This window comes from Mirounga leonina, unplaced genomic scaffold (genome assembly GCF_011800145.1).
Source record: "Mirounga leonina isolate KUSES-001 unplaced genomic scaffold, KU_Mleo_1.0 Mir_151, whole genome shotgun sequence".
NCBI lineage: Eukaryota > Metazoa > Chordata > Mammalia > Carnivora > Phocidae > Mirounga > Mirounga leonina.
In genome coordinates this window covers 69,831,764-69,846,731 of record NW_023270377.1, presented here as the reverse complement: position 1 = coordinate 69,846,731, position 14,968 = coordinate 69,831,764, and the positions used below count along the sequence as shown (strand labels likewise).

General features: G+C 41.3%; 1 protein-coding gene across 2 annotated transcripts in view; it reads right to left on the bottom strand.

Annotated features, from left to right (window-relative positions):
* Positions 1-14,968, bottom strand: part of PLA2R1 (phospholipase A2 receptor 1) — a 114,466-nt gene that overhangs the window by 85,083 nt on the left and 14,415 nt on the right. The window contains exons 2-4 of one of the 2 annotated variants that reach the window (XM_035007936.1): positions 13,128-13,174; positions 12,102-12,485; positions 9,657-9,821 (exon numbers count right to left, since the gene is read on the bottom strand). In XM_035007936.1, coding sequence (XP_034863827.1) covers positions 9,657-9,821; positions 12,102-12,485; positions 13,128-13,174 — 596 coding nt within the window. The remainder of the gene's footprint in view (positions 1-9,656; positions 9,822-12,101; positions 12,486-13,127; positions 13,175-14,968) is intronic. The other variant, XM_035007937.1, reaches the window with a different exon arrangement.

The window sequence follows — 14,968 nt, the reverse complement described above, 5'->3', positions numbered from 1 at the left end:
TTCATGATTATTTTGGCTCTCTTGGGCCCTTTGAATTTCCATATGAATTTTAGGATAAGCTTGTCACTTTTTGCAAAGGAGCCAGCTAGAATTTTGATAGAGATTGCAGTGATAGTGCCCTCTTAGCCATATTAAGTCTTTTGGTCCCATGAACATGGAATGTCTTTCCATTTATTTATGTCTTCTTTAACTTCTTTCAACTATATTTTGTAGTTTTAAGAGTGTAAGTTTTTCACTTCTTTCGTTAAATGTTTTCCAAAATATTTTATTTTATTTTATTTTTTAAAGATTTTATTTATTTATTTGACAGAGAGAGACACAGAGAGGGAACACAAGCAGGGGGTGTGGGAGAGGGAGAAGCAGGCTTCCTGCTGAGCAGGGAGCCCAATGCGGGGCTCAATCCCAAGACACTGGGATCATGACCTGAGCCGAAGGCAGACGCTTAACGACTGAGCCACCCAGGAGACCCTATTTTATTCTTTGGGATGCTACTATAAATGGAATTGTTTTCATAATTTAATTTCTGGATACAATTGATTTTTGTATATTGATCTTGTATGCTGTGAATGTGTTTATTAGTTGTAATAGATTTTAGTGAATTCCTTAGAATTTTATATATATGAGATCATGTCATCTGCAAATAGAGATAGCTTTACTTCCTCTTTCCAATCTGGATGCCTTTTATTTCATTTTCTTGCTTACTTTCCCTGATTAGAATCTCCAGTACAATGTTGAATAGAGGTAGTGAGAATGGACATTCTCATTTTATTCCTGATTGTAGGGGGGAAGCATCAAGTCTTTTATCATTAATTATGTTGGTTGTGGGTTTTTCATAGATGCTCTTATCAGGTTGAGGAAATTACCTTCTGTTCCTGGTTTTGGAGTGGTTTTTTTTTTTTCTTAGTTACACAAAGGGATTTAAATTTTGTCAAATATTTTTTCTGCATTTATTCAGATAATCATGTTTGTTTTGTCCTTTATCCTATCGATATGAGTATTAATTGGTTTCCTGATTTTTAAACCACTTTTGCATTCTTGAGAAAAGTTCCAGTGGGTCATGGTATACAATTCTTTTTATATGTTGTTGCATTCTGTTTGCCAGTATTTTGTTGAGGATTTTTGCATCTATATTCATGAGAGATACTGGTGTATAGTTTTCTTTACTTGTGATGTCTTCGTTTGGTTTCAGTATCAAGGTAATATTGGCCTCACAGAATGAATTGGGAAATGTTCCCTCCTCTTCTATTTTTTTCATTTACTCTTTAACCCACTCAGTTTGGCAACTAGAGTTTACTTGGTAAGGTCATCAGTGACCTCCATGTTGCCAAGTCCAGCACTTGGCAAGTTGCAGATCTTGTCAAATCAAGCCCTTCGGCAGCATTTGGCAAGTTGAGTTCCCTGTCTTGGCTGATGCACTCTTTTTTCTTGCCTTTACATGCCTGGCTACCCTTCTACCACTTTGACTGCCTATTCTTAGTCTCCTTTGCTGGTTTATTCTTCTCTGTTCAAACTAAATGTTGAGGTCTTAAGACTTGGCCCTGAGTCCACTTTCTTTCTATTCTACACATACTCTAGACTGTCTAACCCATTCCTATAAATCCCTTTACTACAACTCTCAAATATATAGAGACCTCTATGTCTAACTGCCTAGTCCACATCTCACATGATTGACTGATACATAACATGTCCCAGTCTGAATGCTTCATTGTCTCTTCCAAATCTGTATCTCCATTAATTTTGCAATGCATATCAGAAACCTGGGGTCTTAATTAACACTTCATTTTCTCCCTTATCCTTCAAGTCTGTCCTTACCAGTGAGAAATCCAACACCTGGTTAAAAATCTATATATGTTTTTTCAGGTCTGACCATAGGCAATTACAAAGGCTTTATCTGGTAGACCTCATGGGGGAAAGCTCCCCTCCCATATCAGACTTGGTTCACAGACGATGCACTAAAGTCTCTGGAGGGAGTTTCAGTCAAAGATTCAGGCCCCCCTGGACCATCATGCTCTTCACATTCCTAGCTCTGGCTCCTTCATTTCTAAGCCTCTTTTTCTGAGGCCTTGGGATGATATCCTCTTCAGGTACCTCTACTGAGGTTGGGGGGTAGAGGAGGGGGAACCTTGAAGACAGTTTTACCCACTCTGACTCAGTGCCCAGTCCTTTTCCACTCCTAGCTTTTCTGTCCCCACTTACCCTTGACCCCAGAATCCACAAAACTGAGGAGGCTGTTGTTGAGGGCTCTCTCAATAGCCTGTGCTGATCCTTCTAACCTTTGACCAGTGTGCCATTCCATAAGGAAAATGGAGCAAGAGGAGTTGGTGCTTCCTCCCATTTTAGGTTCTTGCTTATATCTCACAGTAAGTGATAAAAGGCTTAACTCTTTCATTTTTGGCTTGTTGCTTTAATCAGCCACTCAGACACATGATAGCTCAGCTTCTTCTCTCCAGCTCAGCTGTGTTCCTAAGAACCACATCTTATTCAGTCTATCTCCAGATTAGATTTTCAATACATCCATTCTCCAACCCACTTTCTGCTACCTAACTCAAGTCACCACTATCCCTGATTCAACTACTGCTGGGGCCTTATAACTGGTCTCAAGGATTTCCTTCTTGCCCTCCTGCAAGCCATTTGCCATAAAGAATTCAGGGTGATCCTCAAAAAATTTTTAAATCATTATCATATCACTGCTTAAGATCCCTTTATAGCTTCCATTTATAGTTAGAATTAGGTAAATCTTTACCTCTAGAACACCTTGAATTATCATGCTTCTGCATGAGTTGGCCTCTGCCAACTTTTCCAGAGTGTCTTGCTCCTCTATCCCTTACTGTGCTCTTGCCACATTGTCTTTCCTAGGTAGTAGTAACCTCTTTCCCTCCTCAAAGCCTTCAGGCATTTGGCTAGTGGCACACTGTGGGTAAAGGTAGGAAAACAATCACCCTTGGGCAGGTGAGAGTATTTTATCATGGATGTTGTTTAGAATTGTCAGTGCATGTGCATGGTGAGTCAAAAGCATATTGACGTCTAGTTGGTTTTATTATATTTTTTAGTTCTATTCAAACAATATATTTCCTTTATTGCCTGTACACCTAGTGCTGACCATTCCCATAGACCATGCACCTCTAGATGGATATCTCATCCTCTCACTTTCCATCTTGATAACTGTTATTCATCTCTTGGACTAGAGATTTAAATACAACATACTCAGAAACTCTTTCCTTGACTCACAAATTTAAATTAGATTTCTTACTGATAACACCATTTTTTTTAAAGTAGCACTTATCAAAAATTATATATCAATTTGGGTATTTTACTTGAATGTGAACTTCATTAGGACAGGCACTATGACTTTCATCTTTCATGTTCATGGTTATAATCCCAGCACAAACTTGGCACATAGTAGGTGTTCAATACAGATTTGTGGGAATGAATGAATGAATGGTTTGTGAAAATAGAGATCAGGCATGCATTGTCATAGAAGTCAAGGAGAGACAGTGGACTGAGGAATGAAAGCAAGGTGAAGAAGTATAGACAATTCTTTTGAGAAGTCTGTCTATGGTGGGGGGGTAAAAGACATGGGTGTTTTTAGGAGGCAGAAGTGGGTATGAAGGTGTTATATTATTTTTAAGATATTTTAAGACTTGAGTGGGTTTCTCTTACACTGTTGGTGGGAATGCAAACTGGGGCAGCCACTCTGGAAAATAGTATGGAGGTTCCTCAAAAAGTTAAAAATAGAACTACCCTATGACTCAGCATCTGCACTACTAGGTATTTATCCAAAGGATAGAAAAATACTGGTTCAAAGGGCACATGCACCCCAATGTTTATAGCAGCATTATCAATAGTAGCCAAATTATGGAAAGAGCCCAAATGTCCATCGGCTGATGAATGGATAAAGCAGATGTGGTATATATACACAATGGAATATTACTCAGCCATCAAAAGAATGAAATCTTGCTATTTGCAATGATGTGGATGGAGCTAGAGTGTATTATGCTAAGCAAAATAAGTCAGTCAAAGACAAATGCCATATGATTTCACTCATATGTGGAACTTAAGAAATAAAACAGATGAATATAGGGGAAGGGGAAAAAAAGAGAGAGAGGGAAGCAAACCATAAGAAATTCTTTTTTTTTTTTTTTAAGATTTTATTTATTTATCAGAGAGAGAGAGACAGAGGCAGGCAGAGGGAGAAGCAGGCTCCTTGCTCAGCAAGGAGCCCGATGTGGGACCCGATCCCAGGACCCTGGGATCATGACCTGAGCCGAAGGCAGACGCTTAATCGACTGAGCCACCCAAGCATCCCAACCATAAGAAACTCTTAACTACAGAAAACAAACTGAGCGTTGATGGAGGGAGGTGGGAGGGGGATAGGTTAATGGGTGATGGGTATTAAGGAGGGCACTTGTTGTGATGAGCACTGGGTGTTATATATAAGTGATGAATCACTAAATTATGTACCTGAAATAAATTTTGCCATATGTGTTAACTAACTATAATTTAAATAAAAACTTAAAATAAAAAAAAAAGACTTAAATTAAGCAAGTTTAACTACTAATGGAGAAGGATCCAGTAGAATGGTGGGCATTGAAATCACCTAGAAAACTTGTTAAAACAGATTGCAGGGCTGCACTTCTAGAATTTCTGATATAGTTGTTTGGGGTGTTGCTGATAATTTTCCTTTCTATCAAACTTGCAAGGAATGCTGCTGCTGTTGGAATGGGGATCACACTTTGAGAAACACTGAGATACAGGTTGGAGAAGGTTGAATGGGAGGCTCTGGAGTCCAAGCGGGGAGATTTGCCCTAGGTAGAAGGAGGAACACTATTGTATAGGGTGGAGAAAAAAAGATGGGTGCAGACGCAGGTGGGCTTAAAGGTTAGGGAACAGAAATTGTCAAAACTTTCCCTCTGATGGATCCTGTTTTCATTATGAGTAAGAACTGAGGTCATCTGATGAGAATCAGGAAGGAGAATGGGGGGTAGGGTAAGAAGTTAGAGGAGGATAGGGAGGTTGGTATGGTCATTGTGGGGAGCAAGAGAGCAGTATGACAAAAGAGAAATAATAGCATTGCAACCAGTGTTGGAGGCTTAGGTGAGGTTCACAGTCATACATCTATGTTGATACCAATCTGCCCATTACACCATTGAAGTTACTGATAAAATAATTGTATCAGCTGAATAAGGTTCAAGGGCAATCAGACCATTCCAGAGGTTGAAGTCTTAAAAATATCTCAAGCTAACTGAACATGACTGTCCAGCTGTGTAAGACACACAATTAAGAGGGACTCATCATGGCACAGAATTGCCTCTAAACAAACCCAGAGAGATTCCTATATATCTCCTTGTTCCTGAAAATCTATAGTGACAAGTGCTTTATTGTATCCCTCCTGCCAGTGTGTTTATATATGTAGTAGTACTAAATTTAAATTTTGCTCACTTAGTCAACTTTTTTTTTTAAAAAGGAAGCATCATTTTACAGTGAGATACTAAAAACTTCCATTAAGAAAGATGAGATACAGAAGTACAAATCTTTGCTTTATTCCACTCACTCCTTTCTGTCCTATTCACTTGTTGCTCCCGTGGAAAGAGCTATCAGCTTGCTCAGATTTCAGCCTTTGACACATCATTTTGAGTTATGTTGGTTACGAGGAACCAAAAGTAACAAGAAAGGAAGAAAACTGGAAGTGTAATTTAGCACTATACAAATGGTGCTGGTTGAGGTAAAGGTCAGGAGAGCTGGAATCTAGCAGGCTGTCAAGCAGAAGAAGCTTCTGAGCTATAGGAAGACTGGGGGTTGAAAAGCCCCAAGCACCACTGTACCCAGGCTTCCACCTGGGAAACCATAATTGAATACAGGAGACAGAGAATGGTAACAGGGCTCTTCACAGAACCTCAGGGAGAATACTGCGGTTAAAAAAAATGTCAAAATCCTAGAGGAGAACATAGGCAGTAACCTCTTCAACATCGGCCACAGCAACTTCTTTCATGACACATCTCCAAAGGCAAGGGAAACAAAAGCAAAAACAAACTTTTGGGACTTCATCAAGATAAAAAGCTTCTGCACAGCAAAGGAAACAGTCAAAAAACTAAGAGACAACCCACAGAATGGGAGAAGATATTTGCAAATGACAATACAGTTAAAGGGCTGGTATCCAAGATCTGTAAAGAACTTCTCAAACTCAACACCCAAAAAACAAAAAGTTAAGTCAAAAAATGGTCAGAAAACATGAACAGACACTTCTCCAAAGAATACATACAAATGGCTAACAGACACATGAAAAAATGTTCAGCATTTGGACGCCTAAGTGGCTCAGTTGGTTAGGCATCTGCCTTCGGCTCAGGTCATGACCCCAGGATCCTGGGATCGAGCCCCACGTCAGGCTCCCTGCTCACCGGAGGAGTCTGTTTCTCCCCCTTTCCCTGCTCACACTCTCTCTCACTCACTCTCTCTTTCAAATAAATAAATAAAATCTTTAAAAAAAAAGAAAAAATGTTCAACATCATTAGCCATCAGGGAAATTCAAATCAAAACCACATTGAGATACCACCTTACACCAGTTAGTATGGCAAAAATCAACAAGGCAGGAAACAACAAATGTTGGAGAAGATGTGGAGAAAGGGGCACCCTCTTACACTGTTGGTGGGAATGCAAGCTGGTGCAGCCACTCTGGAAAACAGTATGGAGGTTCCTCAAAAAGTTAAAAATAGAGCTACCCTATAACCCAGCAATCGCATTACTGGGTATTTACCCCAAAGATACAGATATAGTGAAAAGAAGAGGCACATGCACCCCAATGTTCATAGCAGCAATGTCCACAGTAGCCAAACTGTAGAAGGAGCTGAGATGTCCTTCAACAGATGAATGGATAAAGAAGATGTGGTCCATATATACAATGGAATATTACTCAGCCATCAGAAAGGATGAATACACACTATTTGCATCGACATGGATGGAACTGGAGGGGATTATGCTAAGTGAAATAAGTCAAGCAGAGAAAGACAATTATCATATGGTTTCACTCATATGTGGAACACAAGGAATAGCACGGAGGACATTAGGGGAAGGAAGGGAAAACTGAAGAGGGGAAATCAGAGGGGGAGATGAACCATGAGAGACTATGGACTCCGGGAAACAATCTGAGGGTTTCAGAGGGGAGAGGGAGAGTGGGATGGGGTAACCCAGTTATGGGTATTAAGGAGGGCATGTGTTGTAATGAGCACTGGGTGTTACATGCAAATAATGAATCATGGAACACTACATCAAAAACTAATGATGTACTGTATGGTGACTAACATAACATAATAAAAAAAATTTTTTTAAAAAGTCCCCAATATTAAGGCCATGTGAAATACATGTTAATGATATTGATATTGGTTTATTTTTTAATTTATTTTTAAAGATTTTATTTATTTATTTGAGAGAGAGGGAGCGAGAATGAGTGGGGGAGGAGGGGCAAAGGGAGAGGGAGAAGCAGACTCTCAGCTGACTGGGGAGCCTGATGTGGGGCTGGATCCCACGACCTTGGGATCATGACCTGAGCTGAAGGCAGACGCTTAACCCACTGAGCCACCCAAGCGCCCCTGCCCCAGTCTCTCCTGCATCTCTTCCTTCATCACGTCTCCTCATACTCCAAAAGCTGAGGGGTTAAAACCAGCACTGGGCCTTCAGGATTCCTAACCTCTGTGTTAAAGTCTCCACTGGGATTGGTCAATAGTCCATACTGTATTAATTGTTAAATATCTTAATATCAGCTCTGTATATAGATGTATGTTTACAGAATTATCTGCATACTGTGAATTGTCTGATGAAGAATTATCTGCAACAGGATCATTTAGGTTACTTGTCAAAAATGCAGATGCTTGGGTCCCACACACTGGATCCACTGCATCTCTGATAGAGGGGCCAGGATATGTATTGTTAACTATCCCCCTGGTGATTCTAGAATATCATATCAAATATAGTCTGTATTTTCTGGCATAGAGCAAATCTGTCTGTATTACATCTAGAGACCAAGTTCTTTGAAGGGAGGGTCCTAAGGACTAACACTCTTGATATCCACCACTATGCTTAGTGCTGCTGAAAGACAATAAAGAGAAGGAACCACTGATTCAGAAGTGCATACTGAATGGATAAGTTAGATTTGATGATGATATATGTTGATGCTGATGGCAATGGCTAATCCTGGTGAGTGCTTACCATGTACCGGAAGTACATGTACCTTAGATGCATCATCAAATTGGATCTCAATAATCCTAAAAGTTACCGTTATTATCTCCATTTTATGGCAAAGAAACGGAGACTCAAGATCTCATCATTGGGGCGCCTGGGTGGCTCAGCCGTTAAGCGTCTGCCTTTGGCTCGGGTCATGATCCCAGGGTCCTGGGATCGAGCCCTCCATCGGGCTCCCTGCTCCCACTCCCCCTGTTTGTGTTCCTGCTCTCACTGTGTCTCTCTCCGTCAAATAAACAAATAAAATCTTAAAAAAAAAAAAGATCTCATCATTGAAGGGAAACAGACTCCAAGCTTGGTCTGTCTGACTTCAAAACCTGTACTCTCTCTTATTCACTAAGCCATACTGGTTCTTAGATTAGAAAACAATTCTACAGATAACCTATAAATTCTTTGGAATTCATCTCTTCAGTTTGCGTTTGTTTCTAATTTATTTGTTGTATTTGTCATATACATGGAAGGGAGGTAGGCAAGGAAGAGGAGATAGTAGGAGCTATACTCTCTGACTTGCAAGAACCAAGGTGGAGGACACTGAATATAGAAAGTAGAAAGTATAGGGGTGCCTGGGTGGCCAGTCTGTTGAGCATCTGACTTGATTTCAGCTCAGATCATGATCTCAGGGTAGTGAGACTGAGCCCCGAGTTGGGCTCCACACTGGGCATGGAGCCTACTTAAGATTCTCTCTCTCTCTGCCCCTCTGCTTCTCCCCCTTCTCTTTCGTCTCTTAAAAAAAAAAAAAAAAAAAGTAGAAGGTATATATAAATATTCTTCAATATTTAGCAGGTATTGGAAAACTTTTAGCTAAATAAAAATAAAATAGTAAAGTACTAACTGAAAAAAAGTTAGAATACTGCAGCTGTCAGATTTTGAGGTTATAGCTAGAAATTGAGCAATAAGGAAAGGGAGTCAAGATGAGAACTCATTGTTGAGAAATAATGAGGGCAATTGCGATTTTAGAAAGGTCATCAGGGGACCAGCTGATGCCTGGACTTGACAATGGTGAGATAGGCAGTCTGGACATGGAGAAATTAAGGCAGCTTATAGGAGGGGGTGGGTTGCACGTAGAAATAAAGAATGAGTTTTATATGCATTCAGGTTTGTTTTGACGTATTCTGCCCAGAAGCTGGGATTAATGAGCACACAGAGTGTTATAATTTCATTCTGGTTAAAGCATCCTTATGCACTGAGCTTAATGAAGAAAGGCTAATTAACATCTTTTGAGCATAAGAGGAAAAAAAGAATATACATCAGAATTGTCTTTTCAAGGCACAACAAACACAAAATCAAAATCTGGATAAATGGAATCAGAGTGCTTATTCAGACTTCAATATATCAATCCTGGTGCTTTTCCTTAAATACAGATAACTTTCTAATCATGCTTGATTCATTCATGACATATGGGGAAAACTAGATTTTCTTCTTACTGGGATCTGGGCAAAATCCCCACTTCTCATCTCGTTCATATCGGCTGGTCGTGGCGCACCACAGTAAGTGGCCTTCCCGGATGCATTCATGATGCCACTGTCGGTTATACTGGAAGGGAAACATGCATGGTGTCCCGTGGGCGTTCCCTTTGATTGTGTACAAATCTAGGAGAAAAAGGCAAAATCAAATAAGCATCATGTCAGCTTTGTCTTTGGAAACTGTCATATAGTGAATGTGTTTTTTATTGACTGAGAACCTACGATGCATAAGGCCCTCGCTATCCCACAGAGAATCCTCGGGGCCTCGCTGTAGGCAGTGTGCGTGAAGGTACAAGGGTAAGCGCTGGCTTCAGAGCACGTGCTGATAAACGGCTTGTTTACCTATTTTCTACCTGGTTATTTACAATGGTGTCCCACCACCGTAGCACACATATTTGCCAGTGGCTGAGAAGGAAAATTAAATGAAGATCTATTTTAAAATACCTTCTCACCCCCAAATACATCAGGGATCACCATCTGAGCCTCAAGAATTGTATAGGCATTTATGAATTCATTCATTCAACAGATATTTATTGGGCATTTAATGTGCCCAGCACTGGGGATGTACTAGAGAGCAAACTGCAAATGTTCCCTTTCATAGGGAGCTTCTGTTCTAGTGGGAAGTGTACAAGTAAACATATAATTTCAGATAGTGATAAGTGCCATGAAGAAAAACAAAGCAAGGCAGGAAGATAGTGTGTGTGTGTTTGAAGGATGGAGGAGCACTATTGTGGAGAGGGTTGTCAATGAAGGCCTCTCTGAATAAGAACGGGGTGAGGTCAAGATGCAAGTCTTTGCAAAACAGTTGTTCTGGTGGGCGGGACAGCAAATAAGAAGGGCCTGTGACAAGAGTGTGTGGGGGGTGTGAAAGGGGAAGCACAAAGAGGTGCAAAAGGAGGTGGGATTGGGGACGTACTGGAGCATCAGCTCACAGAGGGCCGGCTCTGCCGCATTATGGATTTTGGCCTTTGCTGTGAGGGTGGTGGGAAGTCAGTAGTGAGTTTTGAATGGGAAAATGACATGATCAGATTTCCATTTTTAAAGACTAACTCAGGGTGCAGTGTGGCAAACCGAACCGACACGGGGAGAGGGGAAAATAGGATGACTAGCTAGGGGGCCTCTACTGTGAGGAGGTGGCCTGTTGGCTGCTTTCTCAGAGTATTTCAATAATTGGGCATCCTCGGCCTTAAGCATGACTCAGCGGGGCGTGGGGGGGGGCTTTCAGTGGAGAGGGAGGATCTGGGCCACCCTCAGTTAAGGGGGTCTTGGAGCAGAAAGGCCAGCTGTGGAGGTTTTCACTCCCTCGCCACAGTTTGCAAGGCTAGATTGAGCACACACCACATTGCCAGCCCTGGAGGTTTGGCGGTTTAGGAATTACAGGTATTTCAGGATACATCCCCCTGTTTCAGTCTTCTACTCAGTCTTCCCCTGAGTGTGTAGGAATGTGGGTATAAGGCTAAAAAATTAACATAAAGCAAAATATTAAGTTCTTCCTTAGAATCGAAGACTATTCAGAGTGCTGGCTTGCAACACTTGCTTATTGTAGTGAGTCCTGAAAATGGCTTGCTCTTGGCCCTCTTTATTTGGTTTATTGTAGGTACAAAAGAAAATCCTGCTTTGGATCTTAGGAGTCCCTGGCTCTGCTTCCTAGGACTGGTGTAAAGTTCTTAGAAGGATATGCTCTTGTTAAGGCATAATTCTACAGAGCATGAACTCTACAGAGTATGAATGAATGAAGAGAGATACAGAGAGAAGTCTAAGAGCCAGGTTTGAGGTTTCAGAATTTATACCATGTTCTGTCTTTTTTTTTTTTCCTGCTCAAAATGCCAAATATTACAGAACTATGGAGAAGGAAAACCTCCACTCCTGAAACCATGCTTTTCCACCCTTTGACACTTGCCAATGGCTTTGACATTGTGGTTTATCTTTAAATGCCTTGTCCACGACCATGATGTGGATGCCAGTGAGGAGGCTTTGAGGTGCTCTGTGGACACACTCATACATGGGGCTGAGTTTCTACAATAAGAGAAATGCGGGCAGGAGAGGTTCTTCTATTCATCCTGATAAGTCTTTACTTCATAGACCTTTTCTTCCCACCTTTATTTTCTTTTTCTCTCCTAGCCTTCCATTCTTCCTCCTCCTTTCCATTGATTCCCAGAGTTATTTAAGTGTTTTCTCCCCTAATACCTTTAAATTCCAAGTTTTGCTTCTTTAGGAGAATGTAGAAAGCTCATTCCAAGACTCCAATAATCCTTTTATAATAAGCGAGTAAGCAACTAAAATGTGTTTAGCAGACATCCGTTGAGACTCTAGGTGCTGTCATATAATTCACAAAACTTTACTTAGGGGCAAACTTTCTAAATATACCCTTTCACGAGTAGTTTTATTTCAATTATTTTTTTTTACCTTTGTGCAGATATTCACAAATGCTTCCACCATCTGACATATAGGAAATCCACTTGTGAAGATATTTCCATGAGGCCACAAGCATGTTGTTGTGGTTCACCTGGACCGTGTACTTGAGAGGGCCGGTGAGCATGTTCCTGTTACAGAGCCATCTCAAGGAAATGTGAGTGGAATCACACTCGTATATGCTCAGTGGCTGCTCTGGATTAGATAAATTCAGGCCTAGGCAGCCACTGCCTCCTATGTTAAAGAGGCGGTGGTTTGAAACCCATTTCCACAGCATGTGCTTGTTCGGTGGTTTGCAGTTCTCCAGGGTCAGTACAGATTTGCCTGCTTGAATGCATTTCTTGAGGCTTTCACTCTGGATAATGAATATTCCTTTATCTGAAACAACAAAAGAGAAAATATGGCATGGAACTTTCATGTATCATTAACTAGTTTCATGAGGATCCCAGTGTACATTATCTATATGCGGTCATGTGTCACAATTTACAGTCATTTTGAACAGATCTGGAGTTGATGGATGGGTCCACCCGAAGAGCTTTATTTGCACAAAACAGAGGGGTTTCTTGGGAAACAAAATGGACTTGTTGGAACTAATGGGGAAGTGATCTAAGACCTCCATGGACATACAGTTGCAAAGGCTGCCTGTTGACCCACAGGGAGCGGTATTATGGCGAAGGAGCTCGCCACAGTTGGATAGAGAGCAGGGACTAAAGGGAGGGACATTGTATGCCCAGAGGTATGGTGACCCTTTGGTTTTCTTCAGGCAAGTGCCTGAATATTAGAAACCTACCAGCTGGGGGCACCTGGGTGGCTCAGTTGGTTAAGCGACTGCCTTCCGCTCGGGTCATGATCCTGGAGTCCCGGGATCGAGTCCCGCATCGGGCTCCCTGCTCAGCGGGGAGTCTGCTTCTCCCTCTGACCCTCCCCACTCTCATGCTCTCTCTATCTCATTCTCTCTCTCAAATAAATAAATAAATAAATCTTTTTAAAAAAAAGGAAAAAAGAAAAAAAGAAACCTACCAGCTGAACCAAGGGTCACTGAAATGGAAAGTTCTACCATCAGATTCCTATAGAAAAACAAAAGTGTATAAGTGAAGTGCTGTTTTGTGTCTTGATACAAGGTGCAATGCTGGTGGGAAAAAAGCTTCTCCACATTGGTTCTCAGTGCTGGCTCTGTGTGGAGTAAAAAAGTGGGGACATTTGCTCTGGGGATGGCCTCTTCACGAGAGCAGCCTCGTTGGGTGGGACCAGCAATAGATGGATGCCCAGGACACTGGCTCAGACCCGGCACCACGTGTAGATACATGAGGGATGGTAGAGGACTATGGCAGTGGCCAAGCCACTCAGGCCACAGAGAGATGTGGAGAAAGTAGGCTTTTGTGATACACTTCTGAGCCTCTAACCTCTGGAGCCGGCAGAAGAGATTTCGGTGAATTTCCTGTGGAAAAGCTGGTGGGACCCAGCCAGGGCATGGGTGTTAGCTACCTGCCCGCTATCGGACTATCTCTCAAGTCACTGGTCTGGAAAACACCTGTTATACAATTATGAACGTGTCCTCTCACAGGTTTTTTGGAGGTAGAAATCATGTCTAATTTCTTCAGTCTAAGCACGGAATGAACCGAGTACGTTATAGAAGTTCAGTAAATGCTTGATGATTAAATGTGCTGACACTGCACAGTCCTGCCTGCAGAGGTTGAAAGGCCTGGGGTTCCTGAGCTTCTCACCTCAGAATGTCTGGTCAAGGTCCAAGAGCTCTTTTGTTCACTCATTAGGTAGGCTCCCTTCTTATATTTTACCTCCTCTCCATTCTTTAAAAAGCTGAAGGAACCTTATCAGCTTTCCTTAAAATGACTGTGGTTTAGGGCAAGTTGTGGTGTGTGGCGGGGGCATAGAATGACAGGCGGAGGCCTTCTGGAGATTTGGGACAGTGCAGGCCAAGCCTCCTTGTGCATCAGTGCATGGGGACAATGTTTCATTTTGGTAAAAGTTCTTTTGTTTTTTCCAAAGTTACTCAGGCCAAGAACTGATTTACTGTAACCAAAATCACTGACGACATTGTTAAAAAAAAGATTGTCAATGTATTAATTAAAGCTATACCTCATTTAATAATTGATAACTTTACTCATAACCATATATTTGGGGAGTTGAATTAGTTGTCAGAAAATTGCTTTGATCATCATATATCAGAGCAAAAGAGAAGCGAGTGTGTGTTTGGGCGGGGGAAGAGAATGAATGGTTTTAGGGAGATTTCATTTAGATCAGGAGATTTGTTTTCCTAATGAAGACGATGTCTATATGGTTATTAGTAATAGTCATTCAAGATCAAATCTACCCCTTGCCAATGTGATGTGGACTCTGATAATTAACCTTCTCTCCAACTCTCCTTTTCACCTTTTCATGCCTGGGTAGAAGGTTAACCTTAATTTCTGTTACAATCTACTAATTACTTTCTAGCTAGCCCAGAGTTTCATTAATTTTTCACGAAAGGATAATTATTTTACTATAACTGTTCTGTAGGTTAGCTTCTATCTCAAATACATGTTCAAATATAGCCACCTACTTACTGGCTGGATCTCAACCCCGTGGGCCTCAGTTTATACACCTAAGATGGGTAGACAGACGAGGGGTTGAGGACTCTCAATCAGGCAGACTGGTCTGGAATTTTGGGCAAATTTTTAATCTCAACGAGCCTCGCCTTTCCCTTTTGAACTGGGAGCATATGTGATACTGATCTCACAGGGATACTAAAAGTATTCCATTAAATAACCCATGCAAAGCCCATCATACACCACCTTGGCATAGGAAGACTTCAGCAAGTCGATGTTATTATTACTATCATCCCTTTGGCTTCCCAATTCTTG